The sequence below is a fragment of the Engraulis encrasicolus genome, chromosome 12 (assembly GCF_034702125.1).
Source record: "Engraulis encrasicolus isolate BLACKSEA-1 chromosome 12, IST_EnEncr_1.0, whole genome shotgun sequence".
Lineage (NCBI taxonomy): Eukaryota > Metazoa > Chordata > Actinopteri > Clupeiformes > Engraulidae > Engraulis > Engraulis encrasicolus.
The window spans coordinates 7760579-7770578 of record NC_085868.1 but is presented as its reverse complement, the minus strand read 5'-3'; the positions used below and the strand labels follow the sequence as shown (position 1 = coordinate 7770578).

The 10000-nt window shown below is 47.5% G+C and overlaps 1 protein-coding gene across 2 annotated transcripts in view; it reads right to left on the bottom strand.

Moving 5' to 3' along the window:
• ptpra (protein tyrosine phosphatase receptor type A) overlaps positions 1 to 10000 on the bottom strand; it is a 57867-nt gene that overhangs the window by 7869 nt on the left and 39998 nt on the right. The window contains exons 6-17 of one of the 2 annotated variants that reach the window (XM_063211562.1): positions 9758 to 9842; positions 9042 to 9115; positions 8168 to 8304; positions 6912 to 7002; positions 6446 to 6522; positions 5688 to 5724; positions 4124 to 4221; positions 3465 to 3584; positions 2960 to 3126; positions 1438 to 1573; positions 875 to 1024; positions 193 to 286 (exon numbers count right to left, since the gene is read on the bottom strand). In XM_063211562.1, coding sequence (XP_063067632.1) covers positions 193 to 286; positions 875 to 1024; positions 1438 to 1573; positions 2960 to 3126; positions 3465 to 3584; positions 4124 to 4221; positions 5688 to 5724; positions 6446 to 6522; positions 6912 to 7002; positions 8168 to 8304; positions 9042 to 9115; positions 9758 to 9842 — 1266 coding nt within the window. The remainder of the gene's footprint in view (positions 1 to 192; positions 287 to 874; positions 1025 to 1437; positions 1574 to 2959; positions 3127 to 3464; positions 3585 to 4123; positions 4222 to 5687; positions 5725 to 6445; positions 6523 to 6911; positions 7003 to 8167; positions 8305 to 9041; positions 9116 to 9757; positions 9843 to 10000) is intronic. The other variant, XM_063211563.1, reaches the window with a different exon arrangement.

The following is a 10000-nucleotide window of genomic DNA, read 5'->3' as shown; positions in this document are numbered from 1 at the left end:
CGCAATTGCAACGCAATTAAACTAATTTAAAATTGCTAAAAAAAAGCCCTTGATACACAGAAAGAATAAAACTGTTACACAAACGCACAGAGAGAGAGAGAGAGAGAGAGAGAGAGAGAGAGAGAGAGAGAGAGAGAGAGAGAGAGAGAGAGAGAGAGAGAGAGAGAGAGAGAGAGAAAGAGAGATGCTTACATGGAATGATCTGTAGAACTCTGTTCTTCTTCATGTTGGCTGGCAGGTTCCCCGTCCTCATCTTGTCGTTCTGTATTTTTATAGAGGTGAGCTTCTGATGACAGAGAATAGGAAAGAAGAGCACAAGAAATCAGCTTTTGGATGGCACATTAATGACTTATCGCAGTGCAAGCGGTCAACGAATAGAGTACCAATGTTTTAATTTCAACTACGAGGAAATGAGTAAAATGGTTTGCAATTATGGCTGTTGAGCATGGGAGCGTAGGGAGAAGTCTTTTTCAAAAAGTGTGCTCAATTTGCAGTTTTGAAAAGGTCTTCGGGTGCGAGCAAACACATTTGTACATTTCTTGTAGAAAAGCAGCACCCTCGAATTTAATCCTTCCATTTTATTTTAGTGGGTTAGCATGACAGACAGTCGTTTCGGCCCAATCCTTCTTCAGCGTCTAACAAAACATCTGACTAAAAAGGGCCAACAGCCTAGTGGTTAGGGAGATGGACTTCAGATCAGAGGGTTGGAAGTTTGAATCCTCTTCCCTCTCAGTGCACCTCCATCCAAAGCCGAAGTGCCCTTCAGCACCCCATATTGCTCCAGGGACTGTAACCAATACCCTGTAAATCACTGTTAGTCGCTTTGGATAAAAGCGTCAGCTAAGTGTAATGCGATGTAATGCAAAGGGCTGACCTTAAACTCGGCCTCCATCCCCCCGCAGCCTGAGGCAGGCGAGGGGGCGTAGAGCTTGGCCAGGTGGGACTCCAGTGATGTCACCTCCAGCTCGGTGTCACCATACAGGTAGTGCTCCAGGATGGCCTGGAAGATGAACACGTACTGCATCTGGAGAGGAGAGGAGAAGGGACAGAGAGAGATACAGAAAGAGTAGAGAGAGAGAGAGAGAGAGAGAGAGAGAGAGAGAGAAAGAGTAGAGAGAGAGAGAGAGAGAGAGAGAGAGAGAGAGAGAGAGAGAGAGAGAGAGAGAGAGAGAGAGAGAGAGAGAGAGAGAGAGAGAGAGAGAGAGAAATGTTACTTTGGCAAAGGGGTAAACGTGCCTAAGTGGATCTGGTGAAGTGTTACTTTGGGTAACTGATCATGTGACCCTAACGAACAGTATTGTGATTAGGTGTAACGAGACTTGCGTCTCTCTGGCCCATCTGGAAAAACTGGGCTTTGACGTTCTGATGGTGGCAGACAGGTGAGTCCTACGTGTCCTCGCCTAGTCATGTGACTTAACGCGTGGCCATGTGACTTACGTCTGTCTGGACCATCTGGCAGCGCTGGGCTCTGATGCGTGTGACGAAGCCGAACACGTCCACCTTCCTCTCCGAGCCCATCATGTCCAGCATGGCGTCGATCACGATGAACGTGCCCGTCCTCCCCACTCCCGCACTGGGAATAACACACACAGACATGCACACACAATTAAAATGTGAGTTAACATTATTTTAAAGGGGCATTTACTTAAACTGGCTACTACAGTGCACTTATTCAATAGGTTAGAGTGGAATAACTGGTGTAATATCATGTAAGTACAACTGTAGTACATGTTGTGCAGCCGTGGCCAAGTGGTTAGAGAGTTGGTCTTTCAATCTGGGGGTTGCAGGTTCGAAACCCCCTGACCTCTACCTACATCTCGATCCATGGCTGAAGTGCCCTTGAGCAAGGCACCTAGCCCCACAATGCTCCAGGGACTGTAACCAATACCCTGACAAATAATAACTGTAAGTCGCTTTGAATAAAATGAAAGCGTCAGCTAAGTGAAATGTAATGTAAAATGTAATGTAATAATGTTGTCATCATATAGTACACGTTAACATCATATGTTTTAGATATCAACGTAGCAGGAGGACAATAATGACCATAATGTACTATGAAGTGGTTTTATAATACTTTGCCAAAGTGATTAATTCGCCCAGGGAGGCAACGGGCTGAACTGAGGCCCAAGGTACCCTTTGTTTATACATACACAAAAATACAATGTCCACTGAAACACTTTTTTGTGCATGCACACACACAGGCACAGGCACACACACAGACACACACACACACAAATATGCAGGGAGGGACCACGCAAGCACAAATGCGCAATTGCTCATGCACATACATACGCACACACACACCCACACACACACACCCATACCCACACACACACATCACCATAACACTTGGCCACACACAGATGGGTCCACTTGTGCAACCACAATCATGCACAGACCTGAATCACACGCATGAGCAAACAAACAATTATATCACACGTTTAAAAAAAATCATATCGCTCATCACCACACACGGATGGCTGCATTTCTCCAACCACTAGAAAATATTTCAATTATATCAGCATAACATAGACAGACACACAGATACCGATACATACAAATGCACATACACAAACAATTAAAACAACACACATGCACAAATGCACAAACACGCACACACAGCAGAATTCAACAACCACAAGCACAAGCCTACACAGTGTGGCAGTATCAGAGTCACATGCGTGCGCAAACACGCATATCAAAAAGCAAATACATACCTGCAACAGGTATAATATCCACACACATGCATATGCACGCACGCGCACACACACACACACACACACACACACATGAACACACACATGAACACACACATGAACACACACACGCACACGCACACGCACACGCACACGCACACGCACACACACATGAACACACAGATGAACGAACACACACACACACACACACACACACACACACACACACACACACACACACACAGACACAGAGGCAGACGTACCTGCAGTGCACCACGATGGCTCCTGCGTACGGTGGGTTGCAGGTCTTGACCTTCTTGAGGAACTTGAGCATGCCGATGGGGGTGAACGGGACCCCGAAGTCGGGCCAGCTGGTGAAGTGGAACTGGGTCACGAGACGCTGGGGCTTCTTACCCGACACGTCACCCACCTAGTAAACACACACATGCACGCACGCACGCACGCACGCACACACACAGACACACAGACACACAGACACACGCACACACGCACACACACACACACACACACACACACACACACACACACACACACACACACACAATTTATATCAATATATTATGATATCACTGGTGAAGTGGAACCTGGTCACTGTGTGTGTGTGTGTGTGTGTGTGTGTGTGTGTGTGTGTGTGTGTGTGTGTGTGTGTGTGTGTGTGTGTGTGTGTGTGTACGTGCGTATGTGCGTATGTGTGTTTGTGCATGTGTGTGCAGGCGTGTGTGTGCAGGCGTGTGTGTGTGTGTGTACCTGTTGTATGCAGAACTTGCGTATCGTGTAGTCCACCAGCACCATGCAGTCCTCCACTGACACCCGGATGTTGCCGTAAGTCCAGCAGCCCTGGTCCGGCCAGTACTGGGCACACTTACACTAAACACACACACACACACACACACACACACACACACACACACACACACACACACACACACACACACACACACACACACACACACACACACACACACACACACACACACACACACACACACACGCAAAGACGCACACACACACACACAATTCAAATGTCACTATTGGATTTCGCTAAAAGAAGTGCTGATGGAGGAAAGCGTACAAGTAAACGGTCATCTGCATTGTTGATCAATTTACACACGTTTAAAAATGAAATCACATAAACACTATCTTATCCCTACCCTTCACTAATACTCACTCACTCACTCACTCACTCACTCACTCACTCACTCACTCACTCACTCACTCACTCACTCACTATGTGCGAGGCAAAGAGGGTCAGAGAACAAGTTTGTTGGAGTGGCCAGAGTGGACAAGTGATCTCTCTCTCTCAAATACCCACCACCCCGCACCCACGCCCACATCCACATCCACCACCCCGCACCTGCACCCGCACCCGCACCCGCACCCGCACCCGCACCCGCACCCGCACCCACCTCTTTCCTCTCCTTGAGGTTGGTAACCATGACGATTGTGGCTGTGTTCTGTTCCCAGATCATCCTCCAGAAATCATTCACCGTCTCCTCCTTTGGCCCTGCACACACACACACACACACACAAAGACGCACACACACACACACACACACACACACACACACACACACACACACACACACACACACACACACACACACACACACACACACACACACACACACACACACACACACACACACACACACACACACACACACACACACACACATACACACACACACCTTCAATGCTTAATTTGAGAGGAACAATGATATGTAAAAGCAATACTGACACACAGGAGTATTTAGTACAAGGGTATACAGAGAGAAGACACTGTAGCAGTAGCCAGGTTTCTACGGCCTTCGGCATTGCTAATAGTCAGGTCAAGAGCAATGCAAGTACTTTCTGAGCTCCGGAGAGCTCGGGAACTCCACCCACTTTGTCGGGAAGTAATCAATTTTGAGTAGCTCCAACAGCCCTGGGTAGAGGCGTGTTCAAAGCAGTGGCATGGTTTAAGCAGAGACATTCTATTGGGACCAAGAAAATGTTCGGTCTAAACTTTGGCACTGCCTTTTCTGGCCTCTACCAGTAGCAACCCAAGGACGGTGGGTCAACCATGCAGTTTTAGAAATGTTAATTTTTATGCTCTAGGTCAGTGGTTCCCAACCTTTTTCGTCTCATGTACCCCCTAAACCTTTTTGTTGTGCCATGAGTACCCCCTCATGCATGTTCTATATCTCTTCCTCTATCCCAATGTGATTATGCCCCATATATTTGCTATTATAACATTTTTCCAAGTACCCCCTGCAGTGTGCTCGCGTACCCCTAGTGGTACACGTACCCCTGGTTGGGAAACACTGCTCTAGGTCAGACCAAGTCTCAAAGAGATTTATAAAGTCGATGATAATCAGGCTACCGTAGCGGCACAATTCTTTTCTAGTCCATATGTTGTGCATATGATTAAACTTTGCATCTGTAATGCTGCTCCGGTGTCTTCTCTCCAGTTATGACTTCCTGTCTGTCTCCCGTCGATGCACCAGATGACAAAACAGAAGCACTTGGAATTACCTCTTTGTTATTTACAAGGGTATGTTGATGAGAGTGAGGAGTGCATTCCACTGATCTAGTAGATACATGGACAGCAGACGTACAAGACACAAGACCATTTTTTGGGCGGAACAAGAAAGTAGAGCGCCATTTCACATTAATCTCTATGGGCGACTTGAAAAAATGTATCTCCTTTAAAATTCTGGCAGAGTCTACTCTATTCCGGTGGTTTCTCGTCTGTTTCAAGTCATCCAAAACATTTTTTTTGGGCCAACCCACATGTTTTTGAGAGCTATTAAATTGGCCTATCAGTGCTTGCTCTCGCCGTTGTTACGCTACACTTCCGGAAATTTGGGACGGAATTATTCTCACAGATCTTGCAGAGTTATACAGAAAGCCCGCTGTCCGTATATCTAGGTCAGTGGTGTATTCTCTTCATAACGGGGTCCATTTAAGTGTGTTGAGCGTGTTTCTTACCCTGGGCAGCAATAAATTTGTTTTTCTCCTGATACCCCTGCAGGCAAGAGGGAAACGATCAGACATGAACACATTAATGACAAAGACTACTCTATATTATTAAACACAGAAACCATTATCCCCACAGTCTATTTCAGGACTTTCAGTAAGTTAAATGAATTATAATGTTTACACCAAAGAACAGATTACGTTATTCAGAAGTCTATTATCTTGGTAGTTCAGCTGCTTGTTTCGGCTAAGTGTAATGCTATGTACCAAGGTTGATTAAATGTGCATGTATGTACAGTGCCTTTATCATGCAGAATATGTAAGGTGAGTACACACCGTGTGTTTCCATGCAATCAAAAAGCAATATCATGTTGAGCAGACATTAATTATTGAAATGCTTTAATACCAAGTCCTACAGTATGTGCTATGAACCCGCCAGGGGTGGAGCTATAGGGGGGAGCGAGCAGGGCATTTGGCCCGGGGCACATGGCACTGCTGTATTGGAGGAGGGAGTCCTATTGTCTCCTTGGGGGGTCCCTAATAGTGTCTTGCCCTAGGGGCCCACGTGCCATTGTTCCGCCGCTAGAAACAGCCAACTGTTTTGTACAACAGGCTTCATGGAATATGAAATGTCCCTTAATGGTGTGTGGACATAACTGAACAAGACCTGTGTAATGAAACCACTAACTGCTTCCCACTATGTACTCCATGGTGCTTTTGCATACTGAGTAAGTCCCTTAATGGCGTCTGCGTGTTGTGCTGGTACTCACATTAATAAAGGAGGCATTGATGAAGTCAGAGTCTGGAACTCCCTCCAACAGACTCAGGTGCACCCTGGAGTGATCATCTGAGGAGAGGAGAGGAGAGGAGAGGAGAGGAGAGGAGAGGAGAGGAGAGGAGAGGAGAGGAGAGGAGAGGAGAGGAGAGGAGAGGGAGAGGGAGAGGGAGAGGGAGAGGGAGAGGAGAGGAGAGGAGAGGAGAGGAGAGGAGAGGAGAGAGAGACAGGGAGAGAGAGAAGGAGAGAGAGAGGGAAAGAATAAGAGCAAGACAAAGAATAAGGACATAGAGGAGGATAGAGTCAGACGAAGGCGATAACGAGGAGAGAAGGGAAAAGGAACACAAGGAAAGATACATGAGAACCAGCGCATTACTGGTATATTGTTCAAATGTAATTCAAAATGTAATTCATTGTTGTACCAAAGTGTAGTGTGTGTGTGTGTGCGCGCGTATGCTTACATGGTAGGATGTTGACGTAGCGGTTCTTCTCCTTGTTCTCCTCTTTAGAGGCGGCATCACATGCGGCCTGGATAGGACACACTGGCAACGCCTACACACACACATGCATGCACGTACACGTACATATACACACGCACACACACGCACACACACGCACGCACACACGCACACACGCACACACGCACACACGCACACACGCACACGCGCACACGCGCACACACACACACACACACACACACACACACACACACACACACACACACACACACACAAATGCTTGTAAAATACACTCAGATGTACCTTGTTGTTAGGCACAAAGGAGCATAGAGTTACAATAGTACGGAATACAGCAAACAGTGTTTGTGTGCATGCGTGCACGCTTGTGGTGGGGGAGTAAAGCCCAATTTATGGCGAAAAGCCAAATTGTCTGTGTAGTGTCGCAGATGCCTCACAGAGATTTTGCGCCCCGTCACAGAGTCAGAGACATTGCGCACACCTCCAAAAATGTGACAGAGAGAGAACAGAGATTTGGTGAGTAAAGGAGAGAAAGGAGGAGGGAGGGAGGGTAGAGATGGAGAAAGAGAAGGAGCTTGTGTGTGTGTGTGTGCTTAGGTTTGGTCCTGTATTGAGTTCATTTGTGCGCCTGTCTGTCTACCTGTCATGTACGTATATGCCCATGTCTGTCCTGTGTCTGTCTGCATCTGCCTGGCTCTGTCTGTCTGCCTGTGTCTCTGCCTGTGTGGCTGTCTGCCTGCCTGTGTCTGTCTGTCTGTCGAGGCATATTAAGGCCATCTGACTGCTAGTCAGTCGAAGGAAGGAGGGGCATACTCGGAGAGAAGAGGTGAGGGACCAGTGTGTGTGTGTGTGAGTGTGTGTGTGTGTGTGTGTGTGTGTGTGTGTGTGTGTGTGTGTGTGTGTGTGTGTGTGTGTGTGTGTGTGTGTGTGTGTGTGTGTGTGTGTGTGTGTGTGTGTGTGTGTAGGCATTTTAAGGCCAGTAGACAGACAGGGCGGGGAGGCCCTGTGTTGAATTCCTCCTGGAGGAGCTTATTGTCGTCTACCATTGAGAGTGAGTGAGTGAGTGAGTGAGTGAGTGAGTGAGTGAGTGAGTGAGTGAGTGAGTGAGTGAGTGAGTGAGTGAGTGAGTGAGTGAGTGAGTGAGTGAGTGAGTGAGTGTCTGTTTTTGTGTCTGTGTCTGTGTCTGTGTCTGTGTCTGTGTCTGTGTCTGTGTCTGTGTCTGTGTCTGTGTGGAGGCCTACGTTGAACTCCTCCCGGAACAGCTTATTGTCGTCTGCCATGCGGCGGTTCATTTCCTCCTCCAGCTTGTCCACAGGAAGGGGCGGGTACTTCCTGTTGGTGCTGGGCGAGCGGGCCAATAGCGGAACACTCTGCATCTCTGGAAGTGGCCACGGGAAAAAAGGCAGGAAGGGCGGAGGAGGAGACGGGAGGAAAAGAAGGGAGGGATGGAAAAGGAGAGGAGGGGAAACGAGGAGGGGGAAGGGGGTTGCAAGCAAGTAGACAGAAAGAAAAAGAAAGAGAGAGAAGAACTTTAAGGCACAGACATACCAGATAATTAACACAAAAACACTGAAAATAAAATACGGAATTGGAGACTGTTTCTGTATTTGAGAACCTATGGACTATTTAAGTCTGTATACAAATGACCTGCAAAATGTGTCTCTTTCAATATCTCACCAATATTAGCAACGCAGAAATATTCTTCTAAATTCATGGACTTATATTCATGGAAGTCTTCTTGCACTTATGCAATGCCACTGTTGAGAACATAGGATAGTGTCCTTCTGATAAGGCGTCATGTTGGCACTACCATTGAACACCAGCAGGGGGAAGTAGAGACCATAAGACTGCCATCAACACTCCAGCTCTCCCTCTCTCTTTCTCTCTCTCTTCCGCTCAGTCTCAGGGACCGCAGTCTCACATTCTGGCTGATGGGAAAATACTCACTCTCTCACTCTCTTTCTCAGTCATAGTCTCTCTACCTCAACACATATTCTCCAACAGTATCTCACACGGCCGGACACACACACACGGCCGGACACACACATGGTCGGACACACACACACGCACACCCACACATGCACGCACGCCCACGAGTAAAGGATGTGTCCGTACCTGTGTCGTCTGCTCGTCCATTGGTCAGTCTGAAGGAGTTGGAGTGGCTTCCTGCCTGCTTGTACCTCTTAAACCTAATCAGAACACAACACACACACACACACAACACACACAACACACACACACAACACACACACAACACACACACACAACACACACACACACACACACACACACACACACACACACACACACACACACACACACACACACACACACACACACACACACACACACACACACACACACACACACACACACACACACTTGTTAGAGCTGGCAGGAGGGAGAAGGCATCCACTCAGCCCTGTGGGAGGCCAGACTGTAACCATGACTACACCACAGCTCTAGCCCCGGCCCGGTGTGTGTGTGCGTGTGTGCGTGTGCGTGTGCGTGTGTGTGTGTGTGTGTGTGTGTGTGTGTGCGTGTGTGCGTGTGCGTGTGCGTGTGTGTGTGTACTGTACTTCATGGGAGAAATACGGAGAAACCTTAAGTGAGTGCACACATTTTCCCCACTAGTGGATTACAGAGAAAAAGCTGATGTGCTTGTGTGTTCGAATGTTCCTCATGGGGGTATGTATAAGTGTATGTGTGTGTCAAATGTGTGTGTAAAAGGACAGGTAAATTGCTGACCTTGTGTGTGTGTGCATGCGTGTGCGTGTGTGTGATGTTAGGTGACCTTGCTTCTGTGTGTGTGTGTCTGTGTGTGAGCTTACTTGAGCATATAGAGGACGATGAAGATGAAGATGATGACGAGGAGAGAGGACAGGGCCACCGTCACCGCAATGATGGCCGGATCATCTGGGGACACACACGGAAACACATTTTCTACCATTTCTTTTCACCTCAACAGAGGTAATCATCACATATGCCAGCATTTCTTCAAAGTTAGGACAGCTCAGGGGTGAAACCATTTCTTGAAACCATAATTGCCAACTACGTTAGCTACTTGTTCGCAA